Source organism: Centropristis striata, chromosome 3 (assembly GCF_030273125.1).
Source record: "Centropristis striata isolate RG_2023a ecotype Rhode Island chromosome 3, C.striata_1.0, whole genome shotgun sequence".
In the NCBI taxonomy this organism is placed as follows: Eukaryota; Metazoa; Chordata; class Actinopteri; order Perciformes; family Serranidae; genus Centropristis; species Centropristis striata.
Window position 1 is genome coordinate 20,351,952 of NC_081519.1, and position 17,707 is coordinate 20,369,658.

The following is a 17,707-nucleotide window of genomic DNA, read 5'->3' on the forward strand; positions in this document are numbered from 1 at the left end:
TGTGGGTATCTGCTTTCATGTAACACATCCCAGGGGAGGGAGGAATATGGTAGGAGGCCAACTCTTGTAATGTGTGTAGGGGTGAAAAGAAGAGGTGTTGGAAAACGCAGCACGACTGGGTGGGATGTATATGGGTTGGCTGACACCACGTTAAAGAGATCAGCAGAGAGAAGCTGGGTGGAGATAAGAAGGAAGGCCACAAGTGAGAGGGCGAGGGGAGTGTGTGAGAGACAGAGCATGAAATAGAAAGAGCAGGTTAAAGGAAGTGTGGTGGACTAACTGGGAAGAAAGCCGCGGATGTGCCGTAGATAAAACATGGCAGGATGATCAGGGTGGAAAGTCCGTGTGTTTGTTTGCTTAGGGCATGTCAACAGAAGCACCAGAACTGACACTGCCGAGCAAATTTAGAAAAGAAAAGGAGTGTGTTTCTCTGTTTACGCACAAGCAGAAGCTTTTATCCGTGTCAAGATCCTGCGTCTGTAGTGTCAGGGGAGCTCGTCTGTAGAGTGCTCGGGGAGTACAAGCATGAGAAACCTTTGTTCACCGTCTGGTTGGAACATACTAACATCCGTGAGGCATCATTAGTCTGAGGCTCAGCCTGCTCTACTCTGAGCCAAAAGGGGCAAAAATGTAGACTTTACATGAGGGCTAAAGGGCACTGTCCCATGGACACAAGGCAGAGCAAACACAGGCACCGCCTTGGAGGTTTCCCCTTTCTCTTATGACAAAGCTCTGATCTCCTTGCTCTGGAAAAGGAAACATCAAAGAGCTGGCACGATTATTGTTCAAACTACCACAGCTGGAAGGGATGTCATGATCCCAGATATTTAGTAGTCCAAACCAATATCAGTGCATTTCTCAATACCCAATTCAAAACCATGGTAAAAGACAATACAGTCTATTTTATTTTTTACTTTATGAACGCCAGAGGAGATGTGAAATACCCGGATGACAATGAACTCTGGCCCTCATCATCCAGATTTCATAGAACCATAGTTACATCCAGAACATTTTTCCCCCAATATCATTTTTATTAATACACACAAAAGATAAGTACAGTGACAACTTTACAATTCTAATAAGTTTCTTGTCAAAATAAGAATCAGACCTCCTGAACAGTTAACTTACATATTATTTTACAATTTAACATCAAGTAGTTACATCTCTAACTCTTATTCTATTTCATTCTTGCTGACCACAAACATTCATTGTTTGGTGGCAACCTCCCGGTGTGAGCAGTAAAGCAAATGCAGAAGTGCCTTGAGACTGCAATCTTTCAAAAGTCCAACAGGTGTCGACACCGTTGGCCGCAAAAGAAGTACGGTCCAATCTATCGCAATGCAAAATGAGACGACTTTTCACTTAATTTATTACCTCATTAAAAGTGTTCGTGGCAACAGTATGTTATCAATTGCTAGTTTAAAGCCTTCTTCACGACAATATGACTTTAATTGTGTAAATAATGGCCCCATTTAGAAGAAAACAGATTATAAAGCAAGGTATTATTTGGGGTGTGGCTACCTTGTGATTGACCTTGTGAAATGGCAATGGGCTTGCAGTGCAATGTCCTCGGTTCTTAGGCAGATCCACCCATAGATCCATCCCTCTGGCGGCTTAAGCTGAACTCGATGCTTCAAACGGGCAGTTGACAAACCAGTGGGTGACATCACTGTGACCACGTCCATTATTTTTATGCAGTCTGTGGTTCATTGTTATCCACATATTTCATACTATCTCTGGTGGTCAGGAGGCATTCATAGAGCCACAATTGTATCTGTAACTCTTGTTTTGGGGCCAGTTTCTCTCCTTTTCTACTGTATTTTCACCCAGTTGGTAGCAGAGAGAAAGCAAAACTGATGACTTGGCAGTCCACTAACTTGATACTGATATTAGCTGCTCTGTTTCAAGAATGTTAGGTTAAAAAGTGTGCATGAAGAGTGAAATACAACCGTGGTGTTGTGTTCAGATTATAGGGAAACTAAGCCTGGTCTCACTCCATGTGAAGGGCACAAGCTTGCCTCACTCTGCAACTTAAATGACAGGTGAGTGGGTGGAGCTACATACGCTGTGGCATGTAAAGGCACTGGGCATCCCTAGATCTCTAAGAAAACCGAGTACCGTCAGGCTTTCGGAATTCAGACATCCACTTGGTACCAAAGTATCGGTTCTTGTGACATCCCTAAAGGCTTGAAATGAAGTGATACACCAACAGCTTGTCAACACCACCCCGTAGAGCTTTACCCAGTTTATTTTGATTTCCATCCTGTGCTGCTTTGTTTCAGAAGTCATAAAAGAGCCGCTCAGTTCCACGAAAGCAGAGCAGCATAAGAGGCGAAGATATACAGCAGCCGAAGAGGGAGAAGCAACAGTGTTGGTTTGTTGTTTCCAACTCCCCTAGCACTTAGAGGTTCCCTCCAGCACATTCTCTCGCTGAAATATTAATCGTGTTTGACAGCTGTTTTAGCTATGAAAACAAACATAAGACCGCAGCTTTTTTGGAAAGCACAGAGACATACGCTCGAGCGTGGACTGGCTCAGATAAGGAACAACTGTCGTGGGCAAAAGAAGAACGCACCCGAGACGACACAATGTGGCAGCAGCCTCATTAGAAATGTGCTGTTGTTTACCAGTGTGAAATGTTGATGAGCTGTACTGTATCTCAGCTGTCACGTCCTGAGGGGGAAGCCTTGTAATGTACTAAGTGGAAGAGTGTATAGTTTAAAATGTACATTCAGAGATCAGCAGGTCAAAGTGTGAAGCAGCCTCATGCTTGGCTGCTCTTCCAGGTGACTCTCCTCTACCTTAACACCCCTACGACTCCAACGCACTTAACAAGATGGTATAACGATGAGAGGATTTCTCGCCTACACACACACACACACACACGCATATACACGCATAACTCTAGCACGACAGAGGCAATTTGCAGCATTAAGCTGCCTGATAGCACATGTCCACAGAGAGTTAGGGAGTGATTTAACGGACATTGCTCACACCAATTAGAGTGAATCAGCCAGGCAACGCTACTGACGACAAGTAGATGCCGACGCTGTCAACACGCAGCCACACACACATACGCTCCCACACACTGCGGAAAGGGGGTATTTCACTCTTTCTTTTGTGATTAAGAGCATGAAAATAGCCCATTTAGATAATCCTTCCCTGTCAGCGCTGTCAGCCTCAGAGACACTGACACATCCCATGCACTCAGTCCCTCATTACCATACGCCAGTCATTTCAAGAGGGCTGACTACAAAGCCCGAAGAATGAGCTGAAGGGAGCGGCCACCTGCTTCCCTTTTCGCGTATGCCGGAGCTGCTCCTCGTCTCTTCACCGGCCAAGCCTGGAGCAACATGACACAGTACGAAAGGCCACAAAAGGGAAAGCCGAGTAGCACCAGGCGACACGGCCGGCGAGAGAAAGAAAGTGCACAAAAGGATTTCTATTTGCACGCCCATTGGAGGGGTCGGGCCCTGGAGAGCACCTGATTCATTTCTTCTTGAGGGCTATTAATCTTTTCAAGCACCAGAATCACTTTGCCTCTCAGGAACGGGAGAGGAGATTGAGTTTTCTATTACAATCAAGCAGAGGCAGAGAGAGGGGGCAGCCACCACACTGTCCTTGCTGCTGCCTTTCCCCTTTAAAACAAAAACAAGGGAGGGGATGCATTTTTACATTAGTGAGATCATTTTTTAATTTCTATACACAGTGGGGCAAGCAAGGTCACAGTGCATGCCTGGTTCACTTAATCTTGACATACAAACCTGAATGATTTCAAATGAGTCCATGTGTTAGTTCATGTGGTCAAATTCTTATTCTCTATACAACAGATGGCATTTAAACTCTCTCATACTGTATACTTGCTTTTTTTCCTGTGCAGAATGGCTACCAACATTATCCTGTGTTTCTTCTGAAGACTTTTTGTCAGTGATTATGATGCTTTATGGACGTTACATAGGGAAGGGATGAGGTTGAAAAAGAGAGGCTAAGTCCCTCCCCATCCTGTGGAGCATCATTGGACCTTATTTTGGAAAAAATATGTATTGTAGTCAATGGTGAGAGACTAATAAGTTAGATACTGACTGAATTATGGCATGACTCAGACATATGATGTTTGTCAATTTTACAGAGGAGGGACTTCATCTCTGTATATGAAGAGAGATGTAAGTGAGATGTGAGCGGTGCTTATGCATTCCATCATCTTAGCCACGGTATCAATGTCCCGCCCAACCAATTGTGAGTCAATCACAGCTGTCTATCATTGCATTACACCCCCATTTTATAGCATCTACTCACTAATTAAAACAATCATCTCAACATTGATGATGTTGAGATGAACTTGAACACTTGATGACAGAAACCATCTTTGAGAAAACATTTATGTGACCTGTACTACAATTTAAGTTTGGAGGGGGCGGGGCTTATGATCTATACTGCAGGGGGCAATTGAGAGGTTTTGGATTTAGCTGTCATGTCATCTTTATTATTAATTATTCTTTATTATTCCCAAAAGATTGTTTGAAAAATGTTTTTCCTAGGTCAAGAATAAGCACCTGTATGCATTGGTTACTTTTTATATTCCCTCCAAAAAGCATCTCATGAACTCTTTAAACAATTATTTTGAAAATTGATTTTGGTCATGACATGTCCCCTAGCATTCAACATTCTTCAGATACACAGATGAGTACACTACACATATGTGATGGTAAAAAGCAAATATATCACAAGCCTTTGTAGCCTTTTTCTTATTAGACATGTGCTGTTGCTAATGGGCTAATTACCACAGTGGCCCACATGAGTCCTGAACACATTACTCCAGTTTCTTAGACCCTTGGGGGTCAAAGGGCACACTCACTACACGAGGAAGGGGCTGATTTATCAAATCTAAGTCAAAATAGAGCATAAACATCACATTTATTACTGCCTTGTATAATTTATCAGCTACGTTCATTAAACCGTGGCCTAGTCTTTTGAAAAATGTCCGTCGGCGAAGGAGTATTAATTGCAGAAGAACCAAGTGAAGTGCCGAGCTTGGCCGCGGATCTCTCGGTCAGGCTCCGAGACGTCTGCACTAATGGGGGAATATGGAGGCCACTTTAAAATGAAAAACGGCAAGAGAGCCCGGTGTCACTTAATCAATGTGAAACCCCGGCGGGAGAGAGGGAACCACCGCCTGCAGGGGCCACACAGTCCCTGGACTCATGTCCCCCCTGAACGAAGGAGGTTTTAAATGGGCCGGCTCTCACAATGTAACTCATCTCAGTCACAGCAATGATGGCATTCGCTCCCAAGGGGGGTGTTGCAAGGAGGTTGTCTCTTCTTGGGAGGTGCTTAACAACACCATCCATCTCTGTAACACAATACTACAGACACCGCCTTAGCTAAGGAGCCATCATCACCGGTGGCTCCTGAGCTGCCTTCATTCATGCAGGATGAAATTCGCCTTGAAAAAGCCCGAGGCAACACCGTGGCTGTGCTTGATCAATCGGTCCCTCGGCAAGTTATAACCCTTTAGATCACAAAACCTGACAAAGGCGGCTAATTTGGGTCATTTCTGTACCTTTTTTCTCTCCCTCAATTACAGTAATCAATGTAAGTCCACTCTGGGGACACAAATTAAAATCTTTTTTATTGCAGTGAAGGTGGATATCGCTGCTGCCAATGTGCATGGACATCTCCACGCCTGAGCTGGCCAGTGTCAGTTAGTCTCTGCTGGCTCTCTGCTGGCCCTCCACTCCTCTATCTCACGCCTGCCTCGGGCCCCAGGGTGCTCTTATCTCTCAAACAAACGGCTCCCGTGCCGCAGCCTCGCTCGCAGCCCTCATCTATCTGCCTGACATGTGCTTCCTTGTTTGTTTTCTCTCGCCTGCTAGACGCGGGCCGATGATATTGAGCTGTGTTGACGGCGCTCCTCCATTCATGCCAGATGAATCAATCACTCCTGCGTGCTCCGCAGCCCTGTTTAGTGCCGACAGAGTCTTTTCCACTTCAATCAATGCTTTAGGAAGAGGTTAGTGCCTTTCCTTCTATTTATTAGGAAAAGAAAAGCTCCCGAAAAGTAACTCGGCTTAGAGATATACAATGAACAATGCCAAATGTTTGTCGGTTCCCTGGAATTACATTTTTGTTTGGTTTAGTTGAGCCCAACATGGATATAAACACTGCATGTTTAAAATATGTATAAGTATGGAAATTTACATCAGTAGGAGAGGAGTTCCACACCAGCAGAGGTTAAAGTACTGAATCTAGTTCACCAACTCTGTTGAATTACTTTCCATAATTAAAATGGAGCATTAAATAATTCATATAAAAATCAATGTTCAGAGAGTAAAGCTATATTTGTATAGCATAGGCAACTTGGGTGTCAGGATTTTGATTCTCAATTGAAAATTTATTGAAATGAGCAATCGTTGAAATAAAAAGCAAGATCGATGAAATAAAACATTTGAGCACATGACTTCAGTGTGGTACATTCCAGAAGAATCTGGCAGTTCAATCTGGCACCAATCACATATTTTTAAAGAAGAAATTGGAAAATGTGAATGACACTTGAGACAGGGTTTAAAATCAATGATCTGTTAAATCAGACTAACAATGGCAGAGCCCGGGATTAGGCAACCTGCAGCTCTTTAGCCCCTCTCCAGCAGCTCCCTGTAGCATTGACAAAAAATTATATGAAAACTTTTTAACATTTACATTTTATTCATCATTGTTGTATACATAGAGATATTTTACACTGTCCATATGAAACAAGAGATTCTAGATATATATACAAAATATAAAAAACATTTTAACATTACAGTCAACAAAAATGGACGAGGTCTATAGCCCACATACACTCACCGGCCACTTTATTAGGTAAACCTGTTCAACTGCTCATTAACGCCAATCACATGAAACCCCCTTTATCTTTGCCAAACCTCAGTAGTGATAGTCTTGAGTTTCCCTTGCAAGGTTCGCAATGGAAAAGGTGAGCAAATCTCATAGGAAAACAGAATTCAAAAGAGCAAGGGCAGATTTATTTACATTCACCAACAACACAGCAGACTAACAGATATGCTTGATATGAGAAATTGGCCGGTTACCCTTTGTTGTAAGACTCAATATGTTCTGCGACTTGGGTTGTCAAAAGTATCGATACTCAAAAAAGTATCGATACTAAAACGTTGTATCCGGATACAATACTCATTTTCAAAAATCGAAAAAAAATCGAGTATCTGAAGCTTGTTATCATAGTTGCAGTTTCTTTTTGCACAACTGTTTTTTATTTTAAATAAACCTGTATGGTTCTGTTTATTTTTACATGTTGCTATTTTCTTGTTAATAAAAATGTTTATGTTAAATTTTGGGGTCTTTGTTTTTATCCTGGTGGTATCGAAAATGGTATCAAGTATCGAATATTTTCCTGAGTATCGGTATCGAGTTGAAAATTTTAGTATTGTGACAACCCTATCTGCGACTACAGAGAATTTGTTTTTCGGACAAAAATGGCCCCTGATAGTCAAGGTTGCAGACCCCTGGCATAGCCATATCCTTCATGGATTTGGAGAATTGCGACACCCCTATTGGATGTAGAGCAGCAGTAGCAAGATAGTCACTTAAGGTGGCAAGACAGTAGAAAGCTCTAATCCTTGTATCATCTAATGAAATGACAAAAAACAAAATAAATACACTTGCTCATTAAATCATTACTATGAAAAAAGGATTTCAATGAGGCTCAGCAAGTTCATAAATTCAGAAAATAGAATTATTTTTAGACGAGGGTTAAAGCACTGAAATTTTTCAGGGAGTCAGCCGAGGTGGGTTGGTGCTGTTGAGGGTTGTCCTTAGACATCTCTCCTCCTCCTCCTCCTCCTGCTGCTGCTGCTCCTCCTCCTGCTTTCTCGTTGGATTCAGTGCAGCATTGCTCTTCAGCCTCAGATTCCTCACTCTCATCGGATGAGTCGCTGCTGCTGCTGCTGCTGCTGCCATGTGGGATATCGGAGCGCAGTCGGCAGCTCCCTGCTTCCTCCGCCACCAGCGTCGCTGCCTCCTCCAGCTCCTCAAGTTCCAGCTCCAAGTCTTTTTTCTGCAGGGAGGCTTTTTGCAACGTCACGGCCAAGTCTGATACCTTCTTGGACCTGTGAGGATAAAGAGTGGGAAAGAGAAAATTTAGGAAAGCAAAACAAAGTTCCACTTTCTTCAATAAAGCTGGTGTATGACTGCGCAAGAGGGGAAAAAAGAGACATCAAACTACAACTTCATCAGTGGTACCCGAGAGAGAAAGAGAGAGAGAGAGAGAGAGAGAGAGAGAGACACTGACTGATCGACTGGCACTGCGTACTAAAGACATAGCCACAGGATAACCATCTACAAATCTAATACCCATTAACCATATCCCATTCTCATCTGAATGCTAAGTAGACTGTGATTTGCCGAGGCGCGGGGGGCTCAATGAAATATGGAAATATGGATGTTTAATAATGTAGGGAGATGAGCTGCACTGATACACTGGGCTCGGGCTCTTCTCCTCCCCCACCACTGCTGCTGCTGCTGCTGCTCTCCCTGCGAGAGGTGATAAGAGACTGAGAGGGATTACAGAGAACCCCTCCTCCTCCTCCACCACCACCACCACCACCACCTCGGCCCGCACATGCAAACACACTTTCACCTCCGCATTCTCAGAGGATAAGCCAACAGTTAGAGGTTGCAGAAGCAAGCAGAGGAGCCTTTCACAGAGAATACATTGGTGCTCTTTTCTTTAATAATTTCAAGAGCGGCCAACAATTCCAGACTATCTGATGGATGCCAGAGAGCGGGTCTGAAGATCCTTACAGTGTGATCTGAATTTTAAACTGGATACAAAAATCGGGCTGCAAAGGGAACAAACACTAGCACATTTTGAGAATAAATCCTGCACAAAAGAAGCAGGGTAACCCTCGAATGGCCCCACAGATTGCAGTTGTGCACAAACTGCATTACAGTCAATAAAAGTCTGGTCAAAGAATGGCTCCAAGCTGCAGCCCCACAGCTGAATGCCTCTAAAGATTAAGAGAATGCCCTCATAAAGCAGTACATTAAACAATGTCTCCAGTTTTATAGTTGTGTCACCACAGAAGACACAACAGACTCCTTGAAGACAGAGAAGGTGTTTTATTGCTGATGAATGTCCTCCTACAAGGCCCCATTTGTGTAAAGCCATCAGATTGTTGGGAGGCCCCCGCCTGCACATTATTCACGCTGGGAATGCCCGCCATGCTGCCAAAAACTTAAGTGGTTGGTATTCGTCCCCCAGTGCGGTCAGGGCGTGTGTGCCGCCCCTATTGCCATGGTGATTACAAGGTGACCTCTGCAGGTCACTGCGATTCAGAATATGTCCATTCAGGGCGGGATAAAGTGTGTGAGCTGGTGTGTGTGTTTGTGTGTGTGTGGAGGGGCTACTCTTCCGCTGCCATTCACAATTTCACACTGGTGCCCTCTCTGGCCCAATTAACCCACTGCTGAGCACCAGGATGGCTCCTCATTACCGTGCAGTCCTAATGAGCCCCCTATTCTGGAGAGTAAAGTGTTTATGGAAGCAGCGCGAGGAGGCTGTGTATTCATTTAAGACCTCGGGAGGGACTATGTAAACAGATCTTATAGTTGTGCGCGTTCTCCTCTGTACACTGAGAAAAGGATAAACTCTGGGATGTGGGAAAGGAGGGAGAGGCCTTTTCTCACATGCACCTTAATCCAAAAATGTTTTGGCAGTTTTCTCTGTCACATCGGGCAGCATTCGAAAATAGTAGCCAAAGTCGATTTTTTCCTGCTAAGATGCTTGGGCAACTTGCCAGCTCAGAATGTAGAAAAATTCTTGAAAAATCTTCCCCTGTGGTTACAGTCATGGAGCTGTGGCTGATTTACACAGCATTCTTGAGCTACACAACCGTTAAGTCCTATTAAATAAAACCCACAAGACACTAAAATGAATGTGCATTGTGAAGAAGAATGAATATGTTAATACAGATTATTACCATAGTTATCCTTTAATGCATTCTATTGATCCAGCTGACAAGTATTGTTTGTGTAGCCACATTAACACAACATACATAATATTTCAATGTTATATTGATTGTATTGTATTGTGATATGAAACTATATCGTCTTCAATTTTGGATAGTGTAATATGACAGTAAGTGTTGTCTTTCCTGGTTTTAAAGGCTGCACCAGACTGTTGTATTCCATTATGTACCTTTACCAACTTAGTCATTATACCCACATTACTGATGATTATTAATCTAAAATCTCATTGTGTAAATATTTTGTAAAAAGCACCAATAGTCAACCCTACAATATTGTCGCACTCAAGATAATTGGTCATAAAGCTCAGGATATTTGACCCTTATATATGCACACATCCTGTCCTATGATGGAACATATCTATCCTGATACGAGTTGTCTTTCCAGGATAATAATGCCATCGTCCATAGGGCATGGAGGCTCAATGAACGGTTTGCTGAGTATGAACATAATAATATTGCCTTCACAGTCACCAGATCTCAACCCAATTGAACACCAATGGGAATCAAATTGAAAAACACCACTCATGTATTTCAGTGAAGCCACTTTGGCAGTGCAGTGTGGATATCAATGCAGAAGACTCTTTTTTGAATTTTTTTGCTACAACACGACACAAAGTAATCCGGCAAGGTACTGTGTTGGCCTATAGTATACATGTGAGTGCATGTTTCTATTGGATTACTTAGTGAGGTGAACATTGGATTTCTATTTTTTAACCTCACAATTATCCCCATGAAAGATAAAATTGCTTCCATGATAACTTCTTGTCTGATGGGATAATTAATGTTTTTTTAAATTTTAGACTTTCAAACAGGACTTGTTGGATTGGAGTTCATGTTCACTGGTACTTAAAGCTCCTACAAACACAGCAATGCATTATTTTAGCACAGGGGTGATTTTGGTCTGATTTCAGCATGGCAGTGCTTTGGGCTGACCACTACAGTCAGTAAGCACCTTTAATGTGTCAACATGCAAACATTTGCCAATTATCATTAAACTAAGACGGATGGGAACGTCAGAAGTGTTTCGGGTATTTGGCTATTGTGTTTAATGCGAGCATCTGCAGAGGACTCACAGCACAACACAAGATGTGATGAGCAAATGAGACCCGATCAATGACGCCCACGACATCAGTCACAAGATGTTCTTCACAGCCAAATCAATCAAGTTGAAATTTTGGCTTGAGGGTGGCTTCGGATCAAAAGTTGAAGGATCAGCACAGTTATTACAATTAATCATAGGGCTTATAAAAAAGTATTTTTGGATATATTTTTACTTATTTTTACTGCACATATTTTCTATAGCGTTTCTATCAGCATGTCTGAAAACCCAATATTTGTGTCATTCTGATGATGCTTTACATTCTGATTCAATGGATATCTGCACCAAATTGTATGACAGTGCATCCAATAGTTGTTAAGATATGTCAGTCAGAAACAAAGTGGTGGACTGACTGACCAACACTGTCCATCCCTCAACAATGGGAATTAATCTGCTAGCACATGAACACACTGCACTAGCAGATTTTCAAACTCAATCTGTACAAAACAAATTAAGAGAAACCCTTCTTCTCCAAACACAATCATGTCAGCATGCATGTGTGTGAAGATATGAACAAAAACCACTGCGTTCTTAAGAATCCAGCTTTTTTGTGGTCTCCATGTGTGAAAGACCCACAATTTGAGCTAAGATCCTCAAGTCCTGCACAACTTTTTAAACAATGACAAATAGCCTTTTCCCACAGTGACAAGAGGATACCAAGACATTGAATGTAACCCCGACTAATGATGATGAGTGTGTGCAGGCTGTAAGGAGCCTGTTTAGGTCCCAGGCTCTATAAAAGCCACGTGAGAGCTTCCTGTAGCGAGGCTGGGGCAGAAGAGCCTCCTGCAGCACAGCCACTTCAAAGACTGCCCCGTATTCTCTTTCCCCCGTGGGAAGTCATTATTGAGTTAGCGTTGGGGAGGTGCGCTTGTTTTCTCTCCCCTCCTTTGCTCTGTGGTTGGAGAAGCTCGGCCTGCGGTGAATACAAAGGCTCTGTCCAGGAGGGGAGGGATAATGTTGTACACAATCCAGTCATTACTACACCGCTGTTGTGGCTTGCCTTCATTAAACTGAGGAGGGGTGGCTTTTTCAAGGTTGGAAAACTTCTGGCGAGACAAAGACGCCTCCATCTGCCGAAGTCTTTAGATGAGAATGGGATGTGTGTGTGTGTCTGTGGAAGAGCCGAGCTAAATTACAATCTGACATTTCTTTCATCGGGCTTGTGTTCATTGAAAGAGCAACTCATTCAGCACGTCTGTGCTCTTGAAAACATCTCAGATAAAGCATGTCTTCAGATGTATAAATCTGTGTAATATGAGCACCAGATTTTCACAGTGTAACTCGGATCATTCACTAGCTGAGGGGGATAAAAGCCGACACTGGGGGAGATGTGATCCGTCACTGTGACTGAAAACTGGAATGGTCTGAGGCAGTGGATGCCACTTCGATTCCACAAATGAGAAACACAGATGTACTTATTCAACATGTTCGACTTCAGACTTATAGCTGCCTATGAAAGACCTATTGTACTGTACAAACACCGATTCATCATAAGTATCTGTTGACTGTCAGGTGTGACATTTTGAATAATGTTTTTGTACAAGTGTCTTTTTTATAGCCTTGGACATAATTTCAACCGCATTGCTTCATTGCATGATTCTTGGGACACAATGAGGCAACTGTTCTTAAACATATCTGTAAATGTCCATTGGCATTTGAGTTCCTAGTTCAACATTTGGCTTAATGCACATACAGCATTTGTAGAAGCACACAGTTTTTTGCAGCAACAAATGGATTGACTCTGGGAAAGGCAATCTCACATTGGACCACCCACTATTTTAAACCATTTTTTTCACAGATCTTTTGAAATTTTGTAAACACAGTCATGATTCCCAGAGGATGAAGCCCAATGACTTTGGTGTTCCCCCAAGATTTCTTTTACTAGTTGACAGTCATGTTCCCAAAAGGATGAAGCCCATTGACTTTGATGATCCCCCTTGATTTCCCTAGTACCACCCACAGATTGACATTCATTGTCCTCAGATGATGAAGCCCACTGACTCTGGGGACGCCACCAACAGGTGGACATTTACAGTTTTAAATGAAATGTCTGTTCTGAAATTTGTAACATTAATGTTCCCCTCAGGATGAATTGTAGTAACTTCGATGATCTATGTTTAGCCACAATCCATGATCTCAACTATGACCTTGGTGAGTAAAATGTTACCATAACCACTAGAACAAAGCACTTTCCTTTAAGACTTGGGTGTGGTGGAGCATAAGAAGGCAGGTGGGAGAATTATTTAAAAGTTTCAATGAACAAGGTTCTGTTGCCACTTCCCCCATTTCATTTGCAGCTTTTTCACTTTTCAGTTACACTCTTTTGGAATTATGGAATCTTTTCTCCAAATTATGTTCAGCTCCTTCCTGTCTATTCTCACTGTTTGATTCATATAATTCCTCAGACATTAAAGCCCTGAAACTGTAATTATAGTTATTCAGTATTAAAGTATTCATATCTCATTTATATCTCTAAATGTGAAAGAAATTATGATGTTAACAGCAATTGTATATAAACAGCTTCCTTGTTAGATGCACAGGCCTTGAAGGCTGCAAAGGAAGACAGAAGAAATCCCTTCACTATATTTGATTGTAATAACTGGAGTGGGCACTCCAAGCATGGATAGAGCAAATTATGCAAACACAGTGTGTAAGTCTGTGTTTAAGATGAGCCTGTGTACTCAAGACAAAAAAGCTGGAGTGGCCTCACGCTGGGAGGAAATCTGTACTACTTATCCCTGTTAGCCCGCAGACATTAGCATCTTTGTTCTCCCCAGCGGGGGCCCTGAGGATCTCCTTCAGTGCCATGGCTAACATCTGATAGTGCAGCTCCATTATCTGTTTCAAAGCCTTCGGGACGGGCGTTTGACAGTTGTGTGACGTTGCCTTGTGCTTCCCAGCAAACATCTGGTTGTCACACCAGCTGTGTGGTTGGTGGGAGGGCACCAGGAAGCTGCCAGGCTTGGCTACAGGACAATTTTCCATATTCTTTCCACACGATAGGCATCACACCAGAACAAGCCAGCAACACCTTATTTTAATTCTCTTGAAAAAAAGCCCCTGAGGACAAGTAAAATGAAAACACCTATTATGCTAACTAACCGATGGGAAAATCTGGGTAATAAGTGCTTCATGCCTTACAATGACAAAGAGTTGTACTGAGGTGAACTGCCCAGCCGTGCTCTACAGGGGGGATGGGTGTTAACCCCATGCCACCATGCACAAGTGCATTTTCAAGGCGTTTGACCGCAGGTCTTAGCTGACATGCCGACCCCGCGCTTGACCCCATTGCCCCGAGACATTCTCAGTTGTTAGAGCTCCAGATGCTATTCCCTGCGGGGGAGCTGCTGTCAGTGCTGCCGACTCTCCCCGGTGGCCATTGTCATGCACACAATACTGGGGATGAATGAGACAAGGGAAGAGAAGGAGGAGAGTAGAAATCCTGATTGGCTGCCTCTTCCTACAGAAAAAAAGGATGGTCTCAGGAAAAAGAACGTCTATAACTTAATTTTGACAGTTTCCGTTGTTTCCACGCAGTGCTGCTCACATTCTTTTCTTCTTTTACTTCTTTTCTTCAATGAAAACAACACACATTGTATTGGGGGACTGCTCACTTCATGACTTTCATTCATAACTACTTGAGTTTATTCTGCTGTTAGGTGCAAGGCTTGGTTTATCTCCTTATTTCAGACTCTGGAGTGGTGCCATGTTACTGTTCTGATGTCCCATTGGTTGAATGGCCCAATAGTCCGAAGAAGTGATCTTTCTCTAACCTGAACCACATATTTTTGTTATGCATAAACTATTCCTTGCCCACAGTGTATTCACACTATTAAACATAATACATTTTTTAAGAAGCACGTCGGCAGTATTTTTGGACTATGTGTCGTACAGATGGGTTGTCTGAACAATGAGCAGTCTCCCTCTGGAGCAATGTGTGATTGTCCAATTCTCTCAACATGTCACAGATTTACTCCACAGAAGAAAACAAACCCCACATACATAAAACCATTTTTTCCCTTTCCACTAATGACTTCATATGGAAACATGAATCTCACCTCACTTCCCTCCTCTCAGACGAACCCTGGAGCACATCACTTGCATGCTGCCATGTATTTTTTTCCCCCGCGAGAATCTAATTGACCCAATTAATAAGGGTGGGTGGATGGTTTCAAGTGAACCAGTGCTGAAAAAGGAAGTTGGAGCCCTTCTGATTTAACTGAGGTACTGTAACACGACACCAGGCTTATAAGCTTTGTCTGTGCTGGCTGCAGTGAATCTCCGCTGGCCGCTCTCCAAGCTTTTTGATAAAGAGAAGGACGACAAAGACGGGGAAAGTGAGACGACTTGCTTTTTCTTTGCAGTCCAGCAACTCTGCAGGGGCTTTGGCATCTGAGGTCCTGGAAAAGCAACTAATGGACTGGAGACTGCTGCTCCATTTGGAAGAATGCTCCGCTGACAATAATTGGGCTTGTATTGGTGTGTGAGGGTGAAGTAAAAACAGGAAATGTGTGTTCAATTTTGGAATGGTGGCCGGTGCGGCAGAAAAAAAGTTTCAAATAACTGAGAATGTGGAGCTTGCTCTCTTGATGTCAATGCGGAGGGTTCTGCTCTGACTCTGTGTCAGAGTAAAGCGGAGTGCCTGCCCTGAGGCTTAAATCACGCTGAAGTCTTTACGAGGTTGTAAATTTGAGACCCGATGTCTCGGCAGTCAGAGGAACTTTAGGAGTAGAAATGCATGTGGGACAGCAAGGAGATTAAATAAATCAACCCCCCAGCCAACAAACATCCATTAATCGGCATGTCCATCATGTGCAGCTGATCGCGTCTGCCTCGCTGGCTGCGTGGAGTGACAAGATACAGGAATTGCACCGGGGGTATAGATTACATCTCATCTTACCGCCCGGCTCCCAGAGGCGACTCACTTAGCGGAGGATGACAAATCCTGCGCAAGGGACTATCTCGCACTGAAGAAAGCAATGCCTACACGATCTGTCATCAAACCTGTCAGACGACACAAAGGGCTGCCACAACAAACCGCATGTATGATAGCGGAGGTCGACGTGTGGAAACTGCGATCGCTCCAAACCTCAGAGAACAGGCCCGGCTCTCCTGTGGTGCTTTGCATTTTGACTGCAGGCTCCTTTTAATATCATACTCCAAAAACGGGAACATAGTTGCAGAAACCACAAGTGAAGATTGCATGGAATTTCTAGTTTTGAGTGTGAACCAACAAAAAGCAATACATGCCTGGTTGCTCTTTCAAGTGGGTGGAGATAGAAGTGGTTTTACAAATCCAAGTGACTTTTTCACAACATGACAGTTTATATGAGAGGATAAAAAAACCCTGCCAACATCACTTTGTTATTGACAGGAAAAAAACAAAACAGAAAATGGAAATGTAACATTTCAATTACAGGTCGCCGCTACGAGAGCACGGGCTAATCCATTTAATGATCGATGCAGGGCGTAGTAGGAGTCAGCATGTTAGGTCAAGCTGACATTTAGTTCCAATGTACAGCGGAGGAACAGAGAGGAGGAGCAGCGAGGGGAGGCAGTGCTCCGCTGCCCCTCAGCTAAAGAGAGACTGATTGAGTCATTCAGTGAGTTGACAGATTCAGAAGCTCCGCATGCTCACACAGTCAGATAGAGAGTAGGAGTGCAACAGTTCTGAACCAAGACCGGAAAACCGCAACACAACATACACGGATCTTGTCCTGCCGTTCAGTATCACGTGTTCAGATCTGGTGAAAGCAGCGCCATGTCCTGCAGAGACATGGATGTTGGGGAAGATAACGTGGCCATTACTGGCTTTCAGTCAGTGCAGGCAAAAAGAGACCTCAGGGAGGAGCAGTCAGGACAAAAGGAGGGGGTGGGGTGGTTTCATTTCAAGTGGTGGAACGCCTGGGATGTTACTATTCCACTGATCTGGATGGATAAATCGATTTAAATGATCAATGATACAAAGTGAAAATATCGATAAATATCATCATCTTTAAGATGCACCTTTTTTTTTTAAATGCCCACATTATATGTAATCTTTTTTATTCAGAATTGTTTTTCATTTAAATGTCTGGAAAAACTCAGTAATACAATTGTCAAATCATATTGTAGTTGCTTTTTGTTAGATGGTATGAATATATACATGAGCATTTGATATCCTCTTATATCGATCACAGGATCCTGAAATCATATCGTTGCAGACTTTGAGCAAAAATCTAATCTTCCACAGAATCGACATAATACCTCATATTGATGAAACTTGTGATTTGTGACTCATTACTGTCAAATAAAAGCAGCTGTAACCTGCATATTGAACAGTCAGCTAAGAGTCTCTGTCAATATTATCTGTTGAGAGAGTTGTTAATTGTTTACGTCCCACCATCAGCTGTTATGGACATAGCGAGTGGTGCCGCCCACTCCACCATCGCTAAACTACAGACTCAAAACCCAAATGCTTTCGGGTAAAATGTATTGCTGCGATTGATTTAGTTTCGTCTAAACAATGTGCAACTTTTACCTTAGTCAGTTTAAGTTTACAAGTCATTTGTCAGCAATGTGTAGA

General features: G+C 43.0%; 1 protein-coding gene across 3 annotated transcripts in view; it reads right to left on the minus strand.

Annotated features, from left to right (window-relative positions):
- Positions 1-7,685: 7,685 nt before the first annotated feature.
- Positions 7,686-17,707, minus strand: part of shq1 (SHQ1, H/ACA ribonucleoprotein assembly factor) — a 40,933-nt gene continuing 30,911 nt past the window's right edge. For all 3 annotated transcript variants that reach the window (XM_059330079.1, XM_059330077.1, XM_059330078.1), the window contains exon 12: positions 7,686-8,120. In XM_059330079.1, coding sequence (XP_059186062.1) covers positions 7,754-8,120 — 367 coding nt within the window. In that variant the 3' untranslated portion in view covers positions 7,686-7,753. The remainder of the gene's footprint in view (positions 8,121-17,707) is intronic.